The 23,332-nt window shown below is 41.8% G+C and overlaps 1 protein-coding gene across 13 annotated transcripts in view; it reads left to right on the top strand.

Moving 5' to 3' along the window:
- PTPN20 (protein tyrosine phosphatase non-receptor type 20) overlaps positions 1–3,727 on the top strand; it is a 113,733-nt gene extending 110,006 nt beyond the window's left edge. For 12 of the 13 annotated variants that reach the window (XM_086680219.1, XM_086680217.1, XM_086680221.1 and 9 more), the window contains one exon: positions 722–3,727. In XM_086680219.1, coding sequence (XP_086536345.1) covers positions 722–787 — 66 coding nt within the window. In that variant the 3' untranslated portion in view covers positions 788–3,727. The remainder of the gene's footprint in view (positions 1–721) is intronic. The other variant, XR_015241687.1, reaches the window with a different exon arrangement.
- Positions 3,728–23,332: the final 19,605 nt, after the last annotated feature.

The following is a 23,332-nucleotide window of genomic DNA, read 5'->3' as shown; positions in this document are numbered from 1 at the left end:
TCTGATATTACTGATGAAGTACTTCACATTCAGAGTAATGAAGTCTGTTCTGTGAGGTCATTCATATAGCACATGGGGGAGCCAGGAGGGAAACTGAGGTCTCCTGACGCCAAACACATGACTTGTCCATAATGCCATGTTATTTAAGTAGCATATCTGAAGTTATTTATAAGTTTCTGGATAGCAGCTGGGAGATATTTACTTGTCACTAAATTATCAAAGTCATTGGTCTGTCATAAAAAGATAGCGTTTATGTTACAGACCAGTTATTAATCATTGGGAAGGAGAATCGAGAGAAAGCCTGGATGATGAAAACAAGCAGGTACACCTAAATCTTTAGGTTGACCTGTTTTTAAGCCAATGCTGAATGATAGATGAAGCATTTTATGTGAACTAAGGTTGCCTGAGAGACCTGAGGCTACACCTAAAAAAATTTTAAGCATAGGTTTATCCAGGGCAATATAAGGAGATTGAGATTGGGGGTGAGTTTCCCCTGTGTTCAGTTAAGCCTTGAGTTAACTAACTCTAGACCAAGCACTATAGTATGATCATTTTTCTTATTGATATTTAAAAAATATATACATAAAGAAGTTCTTGGTTAGATGTTTGCTCTTTTTGGGAACTTACCTTTATGGTTGAAAATTACAACTATGTTCTCTGAAAGTGGATATTGGTATTCAATTACTTAACATTCTGTTGTTTTTCATATATACGTATATAGGAGCAGTATTGCTTTTGTTATAAAGTTGTGCTTGAAGTTCTTCAGAAGATTCTGACTTTCGATTAAGAAAGACTTCCGTTGCCTCACACTTGAAATTACCAATGGCTTGGAGTCTCCTCATAAAGAACATGTTCCAGCTGTCCTGAAGGGCTTTGCTTAGGCGTACAATGTACTTTCTTGGTGTATCATTTGACTGTCTTTCTGACAACTCCCGGAAGGCAGCATCATTTGGTTTGCGGTGAACAGTGTTTACCCATTAATCTTACTTAGGTAATATAAAAATATCTTCCCACATTTTCCAATGAAACAAAAGTTGCATAAAACAATTGCAGCCTAATTGGTTGAAGGGATTACAGAGCCAATAAAGGACTTAAACTGTATTCATTAAGATTTTATTTGGACAGGCAGCTAAAGGGAGCTGAGGATTTCCAGGACCTTATAAAGCCCCTATTCTGGGAGAACATAGGGCCAGTAAAGGCAAGATCACATCATGACCTCTTGGAGGCATTTTCAAGACAGATACTTAACCCATGTTTTTTAGCTAGAGCATGTACTTTTAGCTGGTATTTGAATAACTCAGTTCGCTAATTAGGATGGATTAACTTTTTACACAAATTGGATTTCATTTTCCTATAGTTTCTATAGGACCCCAGGGACCTCAGAGGACAAGCTGCTTTTCTAGAGCAGCTGCACAAGGACCTGTCGGTCTGGGAAGTATTTCATGGGTGGGCAGAGCTCCTCTGCTCCATCACATGAACACACTGGTGAACAGGCCAAAACTAAAATAGATGTTTATATAGAAAGTCCAAGAGGAAATTTTTGCCCAGCTTGAGTTCTTTCCTATCCCACCCTAACACTTAACATATTACTCAGTCTGCTTTGTCAAAAGCACGTATTACATTTTACTTGCCTCTTACTCTTTGCCCTTTAGCTAATCAATAAACTTTGATATAAGCATTATTACATAATTCTGTGTATCTCTCTCTTACGCCAGATATATTTCTTAAACTAAGATCTATGATAGTTTTTTTTTTTAAGAGTTCCATTAAATCATTTCTTTCCATTACTGCCCCACCTCTGCTGTAACATTTAAAAGTTGGCTTTGGGAGCCAGGTTTTGGAAAACCAAATTCATAGCTGTGAGAATGAAAATTTTCATGTTCTCTTTTTGAAAAGATGTGGCCATTATTACATCCATCTTATTATAGGACTCATATAATTACAGTGATATTTTGGTCAAGGAATTTTAGTGACCATTTTTACCTGATTATAAGCTATGAAGCAAATGACACGTTTTTGTACAGTGTGATTCAATGGAGATCAGAATATTTCATGTATTATACTGAGAAAATTTCTAATATTAATCTGTAAATCTTTAATTTTTAAGAGGCTTACTTTGTTCCCTTGGCTGAATGCATATTTGGATTTGTTGAATTATCTTGATAATTTTCATTTTAACAATAATTATATGCCAAAAATATATTTTATATTAAATCAAATTGATAATTCTACCTATTTACATTGTTCATATAAATAATCTATGCTAAACATTAATTTCATTTTGATGATTGGCCTTTAATATTTGTATCCCTCATTTTATTTTCTCTCTGTTCTTGTAAAATAATAGATATAATGTACAGCAGTATTCCTGAGAAGGATTCTATGCTGTTACTTAAATGAAAAGACTTACTATGAATTGCCTGACGTATTTTTATTATCTAGGCCTTGAAATGTTCTTGTAAAAAAAAATGCCACAATTCTTGATGGTAAGCATATTTCTTCTTTAATGTGTGCCTCATATTTTTATAGCTGGACTAATTTTTAGTTTTTCAGGGAAATTAAATAAGTAAACATGGAAATACTGATTGCATTTGTTTTATTTCATTTTTGGAAAGTGAATTCCAAATTGAAAATGTTTGACTAATTGAAATACTAAGTTTCATACCAAAAATAAATCAGTCTTTGCCTAGACTATGAATATGAAACTCCCACTGACACCTTTGTGAGTGTATGAGTGCTTATTGAGAGGAACTTTTAAAACATTTAAATAAAAACATATATGCATTTATTAACTTTCAACTTTAAATACATATTTTTAAAGATGCATGTCCTCGATGGACTGACATGTTGGACCAAATCTTTTCAGAAATAAACACTGTAGGTTTTATTCTCCTATAAGTCTTGGTAATTTATTTTTCCTTGGGCTTTTCACCCCTAAGCTATCTAGAACATTATTGAATTTTCAATTAACTTTACATTTACTACTCAGAGGTCATTTCAGTGATTTATTCTTACTGAAAAATCTTAAATGAAAACACCTTAACTCTAAAACAAAAAAGTTTCCTTTCCTACTTACTTTTTCTTAATACCTGGGAAGAATTAATTTTCTTATATGTTGTCTTGAGATTTAAGTAATTGAATTAGAAGATTTGGAAAGTATCCATTAAGTGAAAACAGGTTAGTGGTATTCAGTGGGGATGATGGATTGCTCAATGGAGTGCTCAATTTGTCTACAGCTATAATCAAAAGGAAGTAAGTAATGACCTCATCATGTAACAATTTGAATTAGAAGGGATCTTAAAACATGCCTAATGTAACTATCATATCTGAAACTTGAATGTGATAAAGAACATTTTTTAAAAACTAATAGCGACATCATATTGGGAGGTGAAAAAATAGAGCCTTCCCATTAGGAAAACAGTAACTCCTGTTAGCACTATAGTATTGCTGTAGAGTTATCTAGCCAATACAGAAAGACTACCAAAAGGAATAAATGGTATATAAATACTGGAAAGTTAGAACAAAGCGATCTTTTGTTTGTGTATTTGCTCACATAGAAATAGACTGAACTAAAATACAGTATTAGAAAAATCATTATGAAGTCTGGATACAAGATAACTGTGTAAAAATTTCTTTTTCTACATCAGGGGTCATCGGATGATGGCTTGCAGGCCAAATCTGACATGTTGCCTGTTTTTGTAAATAAAGTTTTATGCCCATTTGTTTACATATTGTCTATGGCTGCTTTTGTGCTGTAGTGACAATGGCCAAGTTAGTAGTGGCAGAGATCATATGGCCCATAAATCCTAAAAATATTTACCATCTGGCCCTTTATTTTATTTATTTATTTATTTATTTATTTTTATTTTACGTTTTTATTTATTTTTGGGACAGAGAGAGACAGAGCATGAACGGGGGAGGGGCGGAGAGAGAGGGAGACACAGAATCGGAAACAGGCTCCAGGCTCTGAGCCATCAGCCCAGAGCCTGACGCGGGGCTCGAACTCACGGACCGCGAGATCGTGACCTGGCTGAAGTCGGACGCTTAACTGACTGCGCCACCCAGGCGCCCCGCCATCTGGCCCTTTAAAGGAAAAGTCTGCCATCCTCTGTATCTTCAATAGGAAAAATACCTCTGAGCAACAAAGATATGTAAAATGTATAAAATACTTAAGATTTAATTTACCAAGAACTTGACCAGTTGTTGCTCTCGCTCTCAACGAGCACTAAATACATGAAAAGAATCCAGATAGTTTTGAAAAAGAAAAGTTAATTGTGGGGAAGAGAGAGCATTTGCCTTAGTAATAATCAAAGTATCATCTAAAGTCACAGTTAAAACAATGTGATTCTGGCTCAGGGATACACACATGGATCAGTGGAACAACATAGTCAAGAAAGAGACTCAACAGACTCATATATTTGTGAATTTATTATATACTAATGGTAGCATTTCAAATCCAGAGCATCAAAATTTATGAAGCAAAAACTGAGAGAAGTGATAAAATTGGAAAGATAGATGAGTCCACAATTGTATTTGGAGATTCCACCATTCCCCTCTTAGTAATTTATAGCATAAATGGAAAAATCAGTAAGGATATAAAAGATCTGAATAACACTACCAACCAGTTTGACCTAACTGACATTCGTATAACACTGCACCAAAATACAGTAGAATACACATTTTTTTCAAGTGTATGTGGGACATTCACCAAAAGCGATTATATTTTGGCTTATAAAATAAGCCTCAATATAATTCCTAGGAAAGGAGCTTTATAGGTATGTTTATGGAATTAGCTACAAATCAATAGCATAAAGATATTTCAAAAGCTTCAAAATAGTTGAAAATTAAATGGTGTACTTCTTTTTTTATATATTTATTTTGAGAGAGAGAGAGCGTGAGCAGGGAGAGGCAGAGAGGGAGACAGAGAATCCCAAGCAGGCTCCATGTTGTCAGCACAGAGCAGGGCTTGATCCCACGAATTGTGATCTCAATCTCAGATCATGACCTGAGCTGAAATCAAGAGACAAATGCTTAACTGACTAAGCTATGCAGGCGCCCCAACAATTTACTTCTAAATAACCTATGGGTCAAATAAAAAAAGAACCTCAAGAGAAGTTAGAAAATATTTTGAAGTGAAAATAAAAACATAACATGGGATGCAGTGACAAAAGTTTTGGAGAAAGCCATGGGCTTAGTTTGTACAGTGTTGAATTTATTATGCTTATGGGACCGCCAAGTGGCTCTATAAGTCTGGGATGAAGGCCTAGATCTGGAGGAATCTTTGCCTTAAAGATGATGTTTGAAGTCATGGGAATGGCTCCCCCAAAGAAAGTGAGACAGAGGCCAACGGCAGAGTCCTAGAGAATTGTCACAGACTACGAGTACAGAGTTCTCCCTTGTCCAGCAAGAGAGCGGACATAGAATTGAATATGAGAGAGGCTAATGTCCGGGAGGAGACAAGAGTCCTGAACAGGGATTTCATCTCCATATTTATTGAGCTCACAAGATATTACCCATGTGGTGAATGTGAAGAAAACAAGATATTACCCATGTGGTGAATGTGAAGAAAACAAGATCTTGCACACGTGAACGTGGAGAAAACAATTGGTCAGTAATCATTAACTTGTGTATGTAGGAAGCAAAGGGTCTGGGGGACAAGTGGTGTTTGTGATCCAAAGTATAATAGTATATTGGCATCAGATGGAAAGTAATTTCTTGCAGGTGATATAACAAGTTACTCGTGATCCCATTTCAATATCTTGCTAGCTAACCTTGGGCGCTATAGCCCCGTGGTGGTGGCTTTCCATCCTAAGCTTTTTCTAACCCATTTATGTAAGTAGAACCTGTTTCCCCACAGGGAATGTCAACATTCATTCCTATCTAGATTGCCCTCATGGCCCAGCCTAAAAGCCACCTCTTTTATGAAGTCTCCTAATACTCCTCTCTCCTTCATCAGTGCTTCTCAAACTCTGTGGTGAAGAACCCATTTTATTTACAAACAGATGGACCCCAAAATACCCATCAGATATTTATTGGAAATTGTGGTGAGCTAATTTGAGGACAGTAGCTGAAATTGGATGATTGCCTCAAAAGTGAATAAGTGCAAGGAGCACTTGGTAAAACCTAAAGGAGTTGGAGCAATCCAGCTTTTATCTACTGTAAAAGCTGATAAGCTAAGACTCCTTTCCAGAACCAAGTACCATACTGAGGAAAAACTGTAGAATCAACATTTAGCAAAACAGGGATAATAGGAATGAAGAAAAGAGAAGGTCTATATAAAAGTGAATGAAGTGGGGGGGCGCCTGGGTGGCTCAGTCGGTTAAGCGTCCGACTTCGGCTCAGGTCACGATCTCACGGTCTGCGAGTTCGAGCCCCTCGTCGGGCTCTGGGCTGACGGCTCAGAGCCTGGAGCCTGCTTCCGATTCTGTGGCTCCCTCTCTCTCTGCCCCTCCCCCGTTCATGCTCTGTCTCTCTCTGTCTCAAAAGTGAATAAACGTTAAAAAAAATTTTTTTTTAAATAAAAAAAAAGTGAATGAAGGGAACAGAGGCAGAAAACTTCAGAAGGTGAGCTCAATGAAGTTAACAGATCTATATGAACAAACCACTTATAAGTTCAGGAAACTTAAATTCACATGAAAATGAACAATGGGAAAGCATCATGATTAAATCCCACACAAGTTAATTTAAGGGGAAAAACAATGCTAGAGGACTTATGAAGACAATGAAGAAACACCAGAAAGACCTGGTAAAAAAACAGATCAAAACTATAACCTAATATTTAACTTAATGAGCTTAAAGACATTAGAAAAATTACATAGGACACACAAACAACAAAAATCAGAATGAGAAAAATTCAAAGTGGTATGACAAATTGAGAATTAGAAACAAAAATTGAAAAAATTAGAACTAAAACACAATAAATGTACTAAATGTGTACTCAGAACACAAACACAATAACTGATGCCTTGAGAGAAATAGGTTTCCAAGGAGGAACATTTTCAAAACAAAGTGAAGAAAGGAAACAACTTGAGAGCATGACTTATCAACGATGGGCAAAGAAGACTACCATGTAGATAATGAAACATTTATTTATTTTTTAAATGTTTATTTTTGAGAAAGAGGGAGAGAGAGAGGGAGAGAGAGAGAGAGAGAGAGAAAACAAATGGGGTAAGGTCACCCTGAGATAATGACCTGAGCCAAAGTCGGATGCTTAACCGACTGAGCCACTGAGGCACCCTTAGAAGTTTTAAAGAAGAAAGCCAAAGAAAGGGTACAGAGCAGACACAATAAACTATAATTTAAGAAAATATTCCTGAAGTAAAAAATATTTAAAATTACATACTGGAATACCACAGTGTATACCTGAAAATACCAAATGAGCTTGACCAATACCAAGAAATGTTTTAGTAAAATTAGTTTGAAGAAAAGTTTGAAGAAAAGTTTGAAGTTTGAAGAAAAGGAAAAAAATCTTTTGGGCATCTATGCAGGAAGAATAAGAGGAAAATAAAATTAGATTACTATCAATCTTTTTGACAATAACATTTTATGACAGGAAAAATAGAATAATATATTTAAGATTTTCAAGGAAAAAATATATGCCTTAATTTATAAAAGGTGCATATTGATGTCAACATGGGAGAAAAATTGTTTCCGAGTGTCCTTTCTGGGGAAGCTACTAAAGAACACACTTTAAATAACAAAAATACTTAGTCATTGACATAATGATATTATATACATATTCTAATTATATATATAATATTTTTTATATATTTAATGCTTATAAATGTATGGATATATGTTTTTTTAATATAAAAGAGTTAAAAGGGAGAAATTATAGTATGCAATGGCTATACTACCTAACAAGTAGATATAATCTTTTAAAAATGGGAGAGAATACAATAGTGCAGGTATAGTATAGGCAAAAAAATGTTTAACTGTTTTTGGTAACAATTGGTAGAGTTGTATTGAATTGATATTTTGAGACTATTGTAATATTGGGTAAAGTAAATGAGTAATTATAGAATATTTGATTTCATCCATCCTTTGTGTCCTTGTGAATGAGAACTCTCAATGTGAAAGAAAAAAGGTACAAGTATAATACAGAAGTTAAGGAAAAACCCTATAGTTCACACTCAGAAATGACAATATGAACTAGATAGTGTTCAGATGATTGGCAAATAGATAATAGATGATAGAGATGATAGATAGAAACTCTGTCACTTAAATGGCCTACAAACAGTGACCAACCAGTAAAAATGAGCATCACTAGTGCCCAGATTTTGGTTTCTAAACCTTATAGGAATGAGAGTGACATAAAGACATTACCAGACACAACAAAACTGAGAGTTGTCCTCAAGCACTGTTTCCCAAAGGAAATTCTAAAAGTGAAAATGGCAGAAAATGATCTCAGATTAGGAGGACCTGGGTGGCTCAGTCGGGTGAGCATTTGACTCTTGATTTTGGCTCAGATTATGATCCCAGGGTCAGAGGATCAAATCCTGCATCAGGCTCTGCATTGACCATAGAACCTGATTAAGATTCTCTCTCTCCCTCTGCCCCTCTCCCCAACTCACGTGCTCGCTTGCTCTCTCTCAAAAATTAAAAAAAAAAAAAAAATCTCAGATTAATGATGGAATTAAGACCAGAGAATGGGTTAAATTTTTTGTTGGATTTAGAGTACACATAAAATGAATTAAAATACATTATAACACTAGCATATTGTTCAGAAATGACATAAATTTAAAATGTTCTAAGGTCCTTGCATTATTCAGGAGAAGGGTAAATTTACAAGTTAATGTTAGGTTTTGATAACTTTAAAAAGGCTTTTTTTTTATAATTTCTATTATAGCTACTAAAAGAATAGGAAAAGAGTATATAATCTCCAAACTAAGAGAAAGTAACAATGGGAAAACAGAAAAAAAGAAAGGAAGGAAGGAGGGAAGGAGAGAGAGAGGAAGGAGGGAAAGAAAGAAGGAAGGAAGGAAGGAAGGAAGGGAGGGAGGGAGAGGGGAGGGAGGGATAAAAGGAAGGAAACCTAGAGGGTGGTGCAAATAAAAAGCATACAAAAGAATAGCTTGAAGCACAAAGATATCAGTTATTACAATAAATTATAAGTGGGTCAAATGCTTAAGGTAAATGAAAAATATCAAGAGACAAATCTAAAACACAAGAATGCAAAGTGATTGAATATAAAAGGGTGTAATAAAAGATGCCAACACTAGCCAAAAGAAAGTTGGTGTAGTGTATTGCTTTTAGACAACATGGAATCCAGGCAAAAGGTATGACTAGAGAGGTTCACTGGAAGTGTATTGACCATTCTAAATTTGCATACATCTAATAACAGAATCTTAAAATATATAAAGCATATATATAAAACAAAGCATATATATATAAATTGAAAATGATAAAGAATACAAATAATAGTTGAGGATTTTAACCAATCTCTCTTAGTAATTAATAGAACAAGTGGACAAAAATTATTTAAGCTACAGAGAGAAGGTAGCCCTCCAGATGCCTAAGAGAGAGGCCTCAGAAGAAATCAACCCTACCAGCACCTTGTTCTTGGATTTTTAGCCTCTAGAATTGTAAGAAAACAGATGTCTGATGTTTAATCCAAAAAAAAAAAAAAAAATCAGTGAGATTATAGAAGAACGTGAAGTAACCAGCTGACCGAAGAACATATATAGAACACTGCACCCAACTACTGCAGAATATAGATTTTTTCAAGCACTTGTGACACATATAATATGCCCCCACCAAAAATGACCATACCCTGGAACATAAAGTAAGGTCCAATTTATTCCAAAATCCATATTGAAATCGTATGCATTTTGTAAACCAAATGCAATTATGCTAGAAAGTAACAGAATGGTAACTGGAAAGCCCCATATACTTGAAACTTAAGAAATGTATTTCTAAATAATAGGACAAAAGAATATTCATAATCAAAATTAAAATAACTTAAACAAATTTTTTAATGTTTATTTTTGAGAGAGAGAGAGAGAGAGAGACAGAGTGTGAGCAGGGGAGAGGCAGAGAGAGAGAGGGAGACAGAATCTGAAGCAGGCTCCAGGCTCTGCGCTGTCAGCATAGAGCCTGATGTGGGCCTCGAACTCAGACTATGAGATCATGACCTGAGCCGAAGTCGGACGCTTAACCAACTGTGCCACCCAGGTGCCCTGAAATAACTTTTAAACTGATAATGAAAATATTACATTTAGAAACTTCTGTGAGACAGCTAAAGCAGTATTTAAAGGGGAATTTGTAGCCTTAATACATATATAGAAAAGAAATCAGGGGCGCCTGGGTGGGTCAGTCGGTTAAGCATCCGACTTCAGCTCAGGTCATGATCTCACAGTCCGTGAGTTCAAGCCCCGCGTCACGCTCTGTGCTGACAGCTCAGAGCCTGGAGCCTACTTCAGATTCTGTGTCTCCCTCTCTCTGCCCCTCCCTGCTCATGCTCTGTCTCTCTCTGTCTCAAAAATTAAAAAAAATTAAAAAAAAGAAAAGAAACCATTATTTGTAATAGGAAAGATATGAAAGCAACCTACATGTTATGTTCATCAATGGATGAATGAATAGAGATGTGATAGACACAGGCATGCATGTGTGCGCGCGCACACACACACACACACACACACACACACACCAATACTATACAGCCACAAAAAGCGAAATTTTGCCATTTGTGACAACATGGATGGACCTTCAGGCCATTATGCTAAGTGGAATGAGTCAGACAGGGAAAGATAAATACCATATGATCTCATTTATATGTGGAATTTAAACAAGCAAATAAAACCAAGATCATAGGCATAGAAAACAGATTAGTGGTTTAGGGGGTGGACAAAATATGTAAGGAGGTCAAGAAGTACAAACTTTGAGATATAAGTCTTAGGGGTGTAGCATGCAGCATGGTGCTGAATTAATAATACTGTGCTACATATTTGAAAATTTCTAAAATAGCAGAAGTTCTTAAAAAGTCCTAATCACAACAAAAAAATTTTTTTTGGAACTATGTGTGGTGATGGACATTAGCTGACCTTACTGTGGTGATCGCTCTGCATTATATATAAATATTGAATCATTATGTTGTATATCTGAAACGCATATACTGTTTTAGGTCAGTTATATAGCTCAATTTTAAGAAAACTGAAAAAAAGAGAGAATATTATAAGTTTATGCCAATAAATTTGAAATAGACATAGTCCTAGAACGGTATTAAAACCAACACTATCTAAATGGAAAACTGTAATAGGTCTAAAATTCAAGGAGTCAAATTCATGATTAAAAACATTCCACAATAAAAAGTTTAAGCCTAGGTGGCTTCACTGGCAAGTTCTACAAAATAGTGAATTAGAAATTATTCCAATCTTATACAATTATATGGGAGAAAAGAATTAAGTTAGCATAACATCCATACCAAAACCCCGAAAAGGAAACTGTCAGGATATGACAGGTCAATTTCACTTATGAGCATATATGCAGCATATCTTAAAGCAATAGCAAATTGAATCTAGAAATAAACTGTTAGAAGATAATTTTTAAAGAAAATGTATGTATTCCTTTCATTTAATATTAAATATACACAAATCAAAAGATTTTAACTCATCAGTTAATGAAGGAGCCCTTAAGCTGTTTCATAGGAAAACTCAAAAACCACACATAAATGCTGAAATTTACAAATAGATGATAAACTGACTTTTACCATAGCAGGTAGGAATAAGGATCAATTATTCCTCCCCTAAGCAGAATTAACTTGCATGTCTATGGGTAAGAATCATTTGTATTGCTGTTAGTTATGTACAATTTACAGAGTTGTAAAATAGCTCAAGGATTATAAAAAGTATGGTTCCCATAAAATCAGAAAACCTACAATTAGAAAATTTCTAGTTTTCCTTTGAGAACATCAGGTAACCCTTTTGATTCATTTCAGGGCCTTTCACAAATTTTCCTGGCAATATAAAAAGGATAATATATCATGATTACGTTGGGCTTATTCTAGGGATACCATGTGGGTTTAACATTGTAAAACCAATGAATATAAATCATCACTCTAATAGATTAAAGAAAATCCTCTGGACACTTCAATAGATGCAGAAGAAAAATTCTGATGGAATTTGATATCCGTTCTTGATTTTAAAAGTGAAAAGAAAATACTTAGCGAACTGGGAATACAAGGGAATTGCCTTAATCTGAGCAGATAGCTACAGCAAACTTAGAGTGGATATTCATTTAATAGTAAAGGCTGTTCCTCTGTTATAAATCAAATCTTGTCTTGGACTTGTCTTCTGAAAAGTGTGGGGAAGGGGGAGTGGAACTGGGGAAACTGAGTCTACCACATAACGTGGCTGGGATAATAACCCCAAGGAAACGACAAAGTCCTTTTAGGCAAAAGATCATGGCTCCCTCACTGGTGATGATTCTTAAAGTTCCCTTTCAGATATGCAGAGAGTGGATTCGGATTAATTATACCCCATAGAGCACTTTAAAAATTCTCTGCCAGTATCCTTTCTGCTCAGGATCACCACGAAGACGTGAGCAATCCAGTACCAAGCCTTTTAAAAGCCCAATGTAGAAAAAGTACTTCACAGGCCCAACAGAAATGCCTATGTTAGCAGTGTTTTATTCTCCAGGAAAATGCATCTGAAGAGCACAGCATTCTAGTGCTAAAGCGCCTATTTCTGCCCGTATGAAGCAGAAAACAAAGTGGAACATTAAAGCCATTTGCAACAAGGGGCCAAATCAAAGAGGCGCAGCATTCCAGAGTCTGAGCGTTACTGGACCTACAAAATGAAATAGTGTGTAGGTCTCTTAGTGACCGTCCAAGCTGGATTGCCAGTTAGAACAGGGGCATGTGGGGGCTGGCCTCGGGTGCCTGGGCTGACATACTTATGGGAGCAGCTTATTTTTATGAGACTTCTAATGACCTCTTGGGGGAGATAATGCTGGTGCCTGCTGGCAATGATTGCTGCCTCCAGAGCTAAGTGACATTCTTCCTGCCAGGGCATTCGGGCACAGTGGCCACCCCTTAACTTCTCAGGTCGGGTTCTGTGGGAGAGAGTCGTCCAGGAGGTAAAGAGACTGTCAACGCTCTGGACAGAGGCAAGGACCACGAATAAGGGATTTCTAAGGGGGGCCTGGCGTTTAGCAGGGGATGCTTTTATCTCCTCTGGCTCCAGACCTTCAGGGAGAGTATGTCACAAGCAGGGAGATGAAAGGGTGAGCTTTCAAAGACAGTCAAAATCGTGACGAGAGCAAACAGTCTGGGAATACACTATTGTTGGGGTTCGCTGTAATGATGAGGCCAGGACTCATCTGGTCCTGTCCAGGAACCGGGGTGAGGAGCCAGGGCCCTGGGGACAGAGGGAGGACAGGGGAGGCAAGGAGGATCTCCAGCTGGCCTAGATGCTCTGGGAGGCAGGCTGGGAGACTCTAAAACAATCTGTGGGCCGAGGGGCCCTGGGCTGGGGAGGCTGGTTTGGCCAAGGCCTCTGCTCCTGGTATGCATAAAGATGGACTTTCGGTGCTCTCTCCTCCAAGTCCACTCACAGGCTCCCTGGTTGCCCACACCGGGGTACGTGGACGTTCAGGCAAGCGTGTACCTCCGGGCTCTTCTGCACTTTCCCTACAGCACTGCTTTCTCCTGAGCAGGGCAGGAGGGAACAGTGTCCTACTCAGTCACAGCCCTCTCCTACCAAACGTGAGCACGGTTATGAAATGCAGGGGCGGATGCGGAATCATTATACGCTTCCCGTCACGGGGGCCCCGGACTCTCACAGTGAGTGGCCCATCGCGGCAGCAAACATCACATTAGGCCGTTGTTGACTGACGGCTTTCCTATGAGCTCTTCCACAGCTCGCTTGTGCTTTATTCTGTTCTGGGCCACGATGACCTAGGTCCTCAGTACAAGTCAGATGAGTGGCGAGTGAACGAACAGAGACGTTGTTAGTACTTACCTATCACAACGTCAGTGTTTTGGAGTGTGGTTCCCGCCGCAGGCCTTGGCTTGCGATGTGGGCATAGGAGCCTGAAATGCTAAGGCTCTTTCACAGAAACGTCCCGGGAGAGTCAATAAGAGAAAGATTCTTTGAGCAAAGAAGTTTGGGAAACGCTGCATGCTGCTTGCCCCTCTTGGAGTTCCAGAGACCGCATTAGCCCGCCCCCATCTGCTGGGCCTGGAGAGCAGCTCGCGTGCAAAAATGCCATCTCTCCCTCAGCCTCTGGTATGAAATTATGGCCTGAGGACGAAGGATGAGTGAATTAAATATCTGAATGCAGTAACAAACTTGGTTGTTCTGTCTCTCTAGTGGATCTATACAAATTCCATTAGGTTGATTAGAATTCATCCTCCAATAGTTTTTTTTTTTTTTTTTCAAGATGCCCTCGTGAGTTCCACATTCTTTGATTTCTGGCATATTTGAAACTGTTTTGATGTGTACATGACATTTTGGCTCTGCATAAAATCCATGGGTCCCTCTTGTCTCACTTGGGGTGTTTTGTAGATATTGTTTCCCTTACTTAGAATTGGATGCTGTTAGGGAGGAATCCACTGTGTTGAAAACCTAATTGTCATACAAATACTGAGCACATTTCATTGCTTTCATTTAACTCATTAATGGCCGAACCATCAGGCAGATCAAGGAACAAGAATTTTTCCCCAAGCACTGCCAACTCACTTTTAAGCTTTTCTTTTCCCTTTACCTTTTTGTTGAGTGTCTGTCTCTCACCTTCAGCTCCTGTTTTGTGCAGCCCTAATTGTCAGCTAGTGAGTGTTAGCTTTGTGCTGTTTGTTTCCTGCCTTCTAGACCTTTGAAAGGCTTCCATGGTCATTCTTCTCTCCTTTGAAAGGAAGCCCTTCTCCCTACCAGCTAATGGTGAAGGTGGTGTTGGTGTTGAGTCAGGGCTGAGGGCTGGGCCAGCAGGCAGCTGGGACTTTGCTCTGTCGTTTCTAAATGTGTTCTCAGCAACACTGTTCTCTGGGCGTGTCCCTGCTGCTCAATTCCAAGTGGTTGAGGGTTTTGCATGAGCGAATGAATGCAAATACTTTATTTGCACACTGCATATTCCTCGTGTTTTGGTGAAGCAGGCTGCCACAAACGATCTTTTGCTTTTAGAGAAACCAAGAGCCACTGAGGGACCAAGAATAAATAGCTTAAGGATTGTCAGAGGGCCCTCAGGACTTTTCCTCCTTTGGGGGAATAAAAAGCGACACAGTGAGTTTTCATAACGCAACGCCTACTGGAGTTGTTAGTAGATAACATCTGACAGATGAAATGGCACCTTTGGCCTCATTCTCTCCCAGCCATGTTTCAGGAGAGGCCAGCCAGGACTAATGAGAGTAGGGTCACCATCTTGACTCCTGGTGTTCTCTGTATAAGGCATTTTTGGAAATCTCCATGAAGCTAATCCTTCTGAATTTTGGCATTCCTGTTTTGCCTTGCAGCCTCCGCTAATAACAGACAAACCAAGATTACTGGTTAAAAATAAGCCACAGTCAGTGTATGTCAACCCCAGGATCCTGCTCTCCCCGTGTGTCGTTGCTCCAATATTTGAATCCCCCTGCTCCGTGTATCTCAGGGAGCTGAAAAAGGCGCCGGTGATAAAAGGTGGACATGTGACTCAGAGCCCTGTTCATCCTGGACCCTGACCAGGGCCAACTCACTCACTGAGAACAGTGGGAAATGAGAAACACAGACAAGAGGGAGGGAGAGGGAGGTTCATTGGTTCTTGTTTGGAGGTGAGGACCAGTGCTTAGCTCGCAGCTCCTTCCCTGCACCTGGTGCTCAGCACAGGCTCTCCTGGTAGGGCTGAGGGCTCCCCTGTGGTCAGGGGTGAGGGAAGGGGTGGGCTGCATGGGTGTGGTGTGTATGAGAATTCTCTTGCTGGAGCCATTCTCTGCTTGTCTTTGGAGCTGAAAGTGAGCCTCCCATTGGGCAGGAACACTGGATGCTGACACTTCCTGCGCACCTGTCATTTACCTGCCAGCAGCACTGGCCCACACAGCCCACTGAGCCCAGCGCCTGTCCTTTGGCTCAGGTGACTTCTACGGCCCTGATACAGGCAGTGAGATTAAAAACCCCAGTTCTCACGCTTCAGGCTGCTCATTCCAGTCTCCGGTCAACACTGACCCGGAGCTATAGGCAGCTGCCGAGGTAAGGGCGCCTGCAAGGGAACCGTGAGAGGGTGGGATATGCACTGCCAAAGAGGGAAGGGGGGAGGCCATCGGATCAAGCCTTGTTAGATCCTTTATAATCGCCTCTAAATGGTCTTCCTGCCACTAAGCCCCGTCTCACCTCCGTCATGCCCCACCACATCCCACCCACGTGCCCACACACAACAGCCATTGTGCACGCCCCTCCTCGAGAGCCTCTCTCTAAAGGACACCTCCAATAAGGTGACTGTGCTCAAAAGTCACTGGGTAACCAGGAAGCTGAGAAGTCTTCTCCACTGGCACAGCCTTCGCCTCCTGTGGAAGGAAACCAGCGGAGAGCAGCCCTTACATCCAAGTCTAGAAGGGAGGGGAGCTGGCATACAAAGTCTCCTTTGAGGGCCCTGGGTTGGCCTCCAGGACAGACAGACCCTGCTCACCCTGGGCCCAGGCATCGAGTAGGGGCAAGGCTGCAGAGTCTGAGGCCAAGGTCAGATGCCCACAGGGCTTCCTGCTTAGGAGGCCATTGCTCACAAAGAATCTCCAGGAACCAAGGCCATGTTCTGAGATATCCTGATGGATCGTTAACCTGTCACTGTAACAGGAACAGCAGGCCAATAGCTCAAAGGGCTTGGAGAAAGTTCCAGCATGTGGGGAGTCGTGAACCCACAGGGGAGGCACCTCAGCCTGGAGGGTCTCGACGGAGGTTGTACCTGTGGTTCGGGGTGCAGTGCCCCGGGCAGGACTCCCCCTCACAGGCCCTCTCGTGGAGCCGAGCACGCTGCTGGCACTCAGCAGATCATAAATCACCATCCTGCACTGACTTCAGCTGGGATAACTCCACAGCTGGAAGAATTTTCTTTTTTCCCCCAAAACTTAACACATCATAAAACACAGCCATTTGGGGAATGAGAACAACCAGGAGGTGTTTTCGCCTCCAAGGCTGTGTTCTGGGAAAGCTTGGAAGGTGAGGTTTGGAGTCTGATATGTCTCCACCCCCGACCAGTCTCACCAGCAAGCCCTGAGAACAGCCGTTTCCTCAGGTTCCCAAGCTTCTTCCAGACTGGTGGCCCGGTTGCTGTGGCCCAGTGATTGCCAGACCTAGGTTGGAAAAGGCCATGGTTCCCTCTCTGGGGCCATCTTGGATTTGTGGCATGTGGGCTTAAGAGTCAGCAAGTGTCAGTTTGTCCTAGAATTCAGCACTGAGTCTCCTCATCCCTTTCTGACTCCTTCAGCACCTGCATCTGGTCCAGGTATGTCAAATTTACATCTCGTTCATGACCCCACAGGTTTCTGATACCCGCTCCCTGGCCTTAGTGAGCAGAACACCTACCCACAACTCCTTCCCAAGGTAGAAGCACCAGGTTCAGGGTGGACAGTAAGTGGTCTCCAAAGACAGTCACCTTCAATCTTCCCTTCCCTGTAAAGTGCTCTGTTCTAAGAGTTACTCTCAGTCCCTGGCACCTTGACCCAGGGCCAGATCTTTTACTTGCCTTGACCAACAAGATGCAGGCAAGAGATAATTTTAAGCCAGTGCTGAGTCTGGTCCTTAAGAAGTCTGGCAGCTTCTGCCTCTTCTGGGGGAGGCCTGTACCAAGCTATAAAGAAGCTCAGGCTAGACCACTTACTGAGAGGCCATGTGAAGAGAGGGGCCATATGGGTGGGAACTTTCTCCAGCTGGGAAGCCCAGTGAGAACATCTCGTTTAAGGAGGGTGCTGTCAAGATTGGGTGAGTTGGCATGGATACGGTGCTTAACACCGAGCCAGGCACATAGTAGCTGCTGGACCAGTGTTGACTCCCCAACTCTTCTCTCCAGTTTCCATGCCCAGCTGATTCTAGCGATGTCATCTTTGATTCTGGTAGCCTGAGAGACAAGAGGACAAATATAGATCAATAACACTTTGCCGCTGTGGGATATGTGGGCCCAGACTCAATTCTGACACGATGAACAACAAATACAGTGTTGGTCCAGACGGAAGGGCAGACACCCCAATTCCCCTCCGGGGAGGCACACACAGCATTGTGACAGTCACCTTCTGACTCTTCACAAAAAGCCGAGTAGTCAGTGTGTCCAAGATGATGACCTGGGATGCTTAACTGAGACTTGTCCGAGGCAGCTGAGGGAAGCCCAGACTGGGGTGTGTGTATGCACATTGATAGCCCATCACAGAGAAATTTCATTGAACATTTGTTAAAAGCGGCAAGACAGATTTTATTTGAGCAACTGCAGCAGGGAAGAGAGACTTCACTGCAGCCCTGAGCCCAACTCCAGACAGAGCAGAGGAAGCTAGGGATGGGCACCAAAGGGCAGAGTGAGGGTCATGAGCGGTCAGTGGACAGGAAATTACTGAGAGGCATTTAATTAGACATCAAGAGTTGGAGGGGCGGAGCAGTCTCAGGGAAGGTCCTTGCCAAGCCACAACTTCTGTTCTTATCGGATCAAGATTCTCCAATGTTGGTGTTATACACTTTACTTCCATTCATCCATTCACTTACTCTCTTTCTTTCTTTCTTTTTTAAAAATTTTTTAATCTTTATTTATTTTTGAGAGAGAGAGACAGTGTGAGCAGGGGAGGAGCAGAGAGAGAGGGAGACACAGAATCCGAAGCAGGCTCCAGGCCCTGAGCTGTCAGCACAGAGCCCGACGTGGGGCTCGAACTCACAAACCATGAGATCGTGACCTGAGCCGAAGTCGGACATTCAACGGACTGAGCCACCCAGGTGCCCGTCTTTCTTTCTTTCTTTCTTTCTTTCTTTCTTTCTTTCTTTCTTTCTTTCTTTCTTCTTTCTTTCTTTCTTTCTTTCTTCTTTCTTTCTTTCAATTAGTATTATGGAGCATGTTTGAGGGTCAGGGAGAACCTAACAAGCAGAAGTAGACATAGTGCTGTTCACATGGTGCTTTTAAGACTCTTCCAGAAGATTAAAATGTCCACGTTTACCAGATCTCACAGTGACTGTTGAAGACATGAGAAGCACAAAAGGGAGGGTGCCCTCAGGACATATGGCAGAGGAACCTGCCTGTGCTCGGAGTTCTAAGGCAGGTTCGGTGGTCGTGGTAACGTCTGGGGGGACCGCAGGTGGGGAGAGGGGCAGCAGGCTTCTCCTTTGCGGAGGGTCCGCGGGCGCGCAACAGGGGAGGCAGCGCCACCTGCAGGCGGCCCGGGACGGAGCAGCCCGAGGAACTGAAGGAAAGCGAGGACGTTCCCCGCCCCCCCCAGAGGGAAGTGAGACAGGGTCACCGCCTGGGGCCCCGGGGGTGCGGACAATGGGAGATTTCAGGAGAACAGGTTAGAAGCGGTCATTTTGGAGGGTAGGAGAGCAAGCTGAGAAGAAAAACACGGTAGGTTTTGACATTTGAGGTAAGACATTTGAGATGTTGAAAAATGGATCCGTAGTCGAATCCACTTGACCTGTTATTTTCACTTTGTTTACTTTGGCTCCATCTCCCCTTTAGGTCTATACATATACATATACATATACATATACATATACATATACATATACATATACATACTAATATATATGCATGCCAAACCCCATGGATATGTGGTTTATGTATATATATGTTTACATGTATGGGGTTTTATATGCATCAGGAGATATAGTTCAGTGTCTATGATTTTCAGCTGAAGTATGCGGTTGGGGAACAGGCACAGAGGCCAGAAGCAGCGTGGCGCTTTCAGGAAACCGCAAACACATTAGCTTGACTGAAGCCAGGGGTGAAGGGGAAGGGCTGGCTTAGCTTCTGTCCCTGGGGGTGACCAAAGAGAAGGAGCAGGTGGGACATGTGAGCTTTTCTGGGCAAAGGTCACCTTAATTGGAGGCGGGGGATGATTGCATGCCCATGAAATCGGTGACAGCCCAGTTGATGTGACCTGCCCTAAGACCCATCTGCACACGCGTGGCCCCACTGCCTCCTGAGAGCATTTCTTTTAGACTAAAGTGGTGTTTTTCAAAACCACCGGTCCCATGAGCCTGAGGAAAAAAAGCCAAGTGTGTTGGGAAAAAAAAAGGCTGCAAATTTGCCTTTCCTCCCCTTGGGAGGACTGCTTTTATTAAAAGCTCCTTGGTATCTAAAGTGGCGAGAAGTGTCGCAGTTCAGCAGAAATGTAGCTCTGCTTAACCCAGAGTCAAAATTGTCTGTTGTTCTGCTCAATGCCTATTGCCACCCAGGATGCTTGGACGCTTGTGTTCCTTGGAGCATATGATGAGAAATACTGGCTAAAGATACCATTTCCCAGAGGCTTCTGCTCTCATTTAAGTATGTTGCCAGGGAGTAACACATTGGCACATTAACACACACACACACACACACACACGTTACTCAGGAGGAACACAACAGAATTCAGTCTAAGAGCACCTGCGTTTGGCAGAGCGGCTGCCCCTCCTCGCCCTGCTCCCTGCACAGGACCCAGACAGGAGGCTCTCGAACACCAACAGAGGGGTGTGCATGGCTGAAGGAGGGCTGGGGCAGTGCTGACAGTCCCATAAATGGCTGCAGGGCCCAGCTTGGAGAGGGTGACCAAGGTGAGTTTCCAGAAAGCAGCATTTTAATGGGACTTGCACGAGAGCTGGCCCTTTGACAGGTGTAATTGGGTTAGAAAGGGCTTCGGGCAAAGGAAAGAATGGGAGTAAAGGCAGTAGCAGGCGGTAGGGTGGAACTCTAGTTCAGGGGTACGGCAGGCATGAGGCTAAGGACACAGACTTGGAATCGAGGTATTAGGTGTGTCAAGTCAGCGTAAGCGGTGGGGTTGGGTGGCCCTGTATAAAGCAAAGGTTCTCACGCTTCCTTTTCTCCTACACCCAAGGGCTGGGGCACACGCATCAGTGATTGGCTCACCCAGGCAGTCATTCTCACCTGGGCAGGTCGGAAGAGGGCGAGGGTGGAGTGGGGTGTACTTTTTGGAAATGTCTCTTCAGGGACTCTGAGAGACCACAGTATTAATCACGTCTTATTTTCGCTGTTCTGATGCTTTGTCATCTTGGAGCGCCACGGCCCCTCCCAGGACCAGCCAAAATTCTTGAAGCTAGGAAACCACTCACCTAAGAGTATGCTTTCCAAATGCAAATCAACCGATCCAGAGCCCATGCCCAACCACAACCTTGTTTTTGGGGTCTCACAGTCTGAGTCACTATCCACTTGCTTTAATCACCCCAGGGCCAGGTATCACACACCCTATACCCCAGACCCTGCTGAAACCATTCACACTAGCCAACCCTTAGCCTGCTAACCCTGCCTCATCTACTCTTTCCCGTGGGAAGCACAATAAAGCCTCTTGCCCACACTGTCCCCTCTCCGTCTGCCTCCTACTGCCCCTGGTGCTTTCTGCAAGCGGGCTGTGGCTCCTGCTGCTAGCCATCTGTGAGCGTAACAAACCTCTTCCTTCGTGACAGTCATTCCTGTGTCTGCATGTCTGGAATCATTTTCGTGTCTGACCATCTGATTAAAGCAAATCCCCAGGGGCGCCTGGGTGGCTTAGTTGGTTAAGCATCCAACTTTGGCTCAGGTCGTAATCTCAGGGTTCGTGAGTTCCAGCCCCACGTCGGGCTCTCTGCTGTCAGCACAGAGCCCACTTTGGATCCTCTGTCTCCCTCTCTCTCTGCCTCTTCCCCATGCTCTCTCTCTCAAAAATAAATAAACATTAAAAAAAACCACCCAAATCCCAGCCCACCCGTATGACAGCTCCTATAGGTAGGGCGAGCCGTAGGTAGGGTGACCAGAACAGTCCTGCTTGACACCTGTTGCCCTACGTAATTATTAATGGCACTTCTTACACTCTTCAAAAGAGTCCCAGTTTGGATATTAAGTTTTAAAGGACTGTGCCTCCCGGTTGAGAATCACAGGTGAGATGTAGCAAGAGAGGCAGGTCAAAGGCAGAATTCCAGAGGTTCCCACTAAGGAGACTGAGGATTGATGTGAGGGAGGGGGGAGCCCGTGCTTGTCACATCAGAGAAACCCAGATTGTAGGGGAGAGGGGGTCGCAAGGCACACGGTGGAGAAAGCAGAGAGGAGGAGAACCACGAAGGTGCCACGCTGGCCGGTCTGCAGGGGGAGTGGGCGGTGGGGTCGCTGCCTCTGGGCAGAGTGCGAGGGAGGGCAAGGCAGGAAACGGCGACTGGATTATTCAGTCTTGTATCATGAAGGGAAGCAGGGAAGGAGACGAGACAGGAATCCTAAAGGCAGCAAGGCTGAGGAAGTATTTTAGATGTATAACTGGAGTTTTCATGAGTTTCGTGGAGGAAGAGAAGTGTTAAGACAGAACACCTAATGGGGAAAGGACAGTCTCTTCCATAAATGGTGCTGGAAAAACTGGACCTCACATGCAGAAGAGTGACACTGGGTCCCTATCTTACACCAATACACAAAAATCAATTCAAAATGGATGAAAGTCTTACACGTAAGTCCTGAAGCTATAAAACTCTAGAAGATGTGGGAGGAAAACTGCTTCATATTGTTCCTGGCAATGACTTATTGGATTTGACACCAGAAATACAGTCAACAAAACCAAAAAACAGCTAAGTGGAACTCTACCAAATTAAAAAGGAACGGAAAGAGCAAACAATAGAGTGAAAGGCGTCCTATGGAGTGGGAGAAAATATTTGCAAACCATCTATCTGATATTTGGTTAATATCCAAAATTCTAAAAATTTATATAAGGTCTACAACACAATAGCAAAAAAAAAAAAAAATTAATAACGCAATTAGAAAATGGGCAAAGAGCTTAAATAGACATTTTCCCAGAGTAGACACACACATGGCCCCCGGGTATATGAAATGATGCTCAATATCACTATCAAGGAAATAAAGATCAAGACCACAGTGAGATATCATCTCACACCTGTTCGGATGGCGATTATTAAAAAAAAAAAAAAAGGGAAATAAGCGTTGGCAAGGATGTGGAGAAATTGGAACCCTTATAACACTGTCAGTGGGAAATAAATAAAAAATAAAAAAAGAAAAAGAGGAAATAAATTAAAAATATATATACTTAAAAAAACACTGTCAGTGGGAATGTAGAATGAGCAGCCACTATAAAACACAGCATGGAGGTTCCTCAAAGATTTTAAAATTGGACTACCACATTATCCAGCAATTATACATCTTTTAAAAAATTAAAAAAAAATTTTTTTTCAACGTTTATTTATTTTTGGGACAGAGAGAGACAGAGCATGAACGGGGG

This window comes from Puma concolor, chromosome D2 (assembly GCF_028749965.1).
Source record: "Puma concolor isolate L17-30 chromosome D2, mPumCon1.1.hap2, whole genome shotgun sequence".
Taxonomy (NCBI): Eukaryota; Metazoa; Chordata; class Mammalia; order Carnivora; family Felidae; genus Puma; species Puma concolor.
This window is presented reverse-complemented; position numbering and strand designations above follow the sequence as displayed.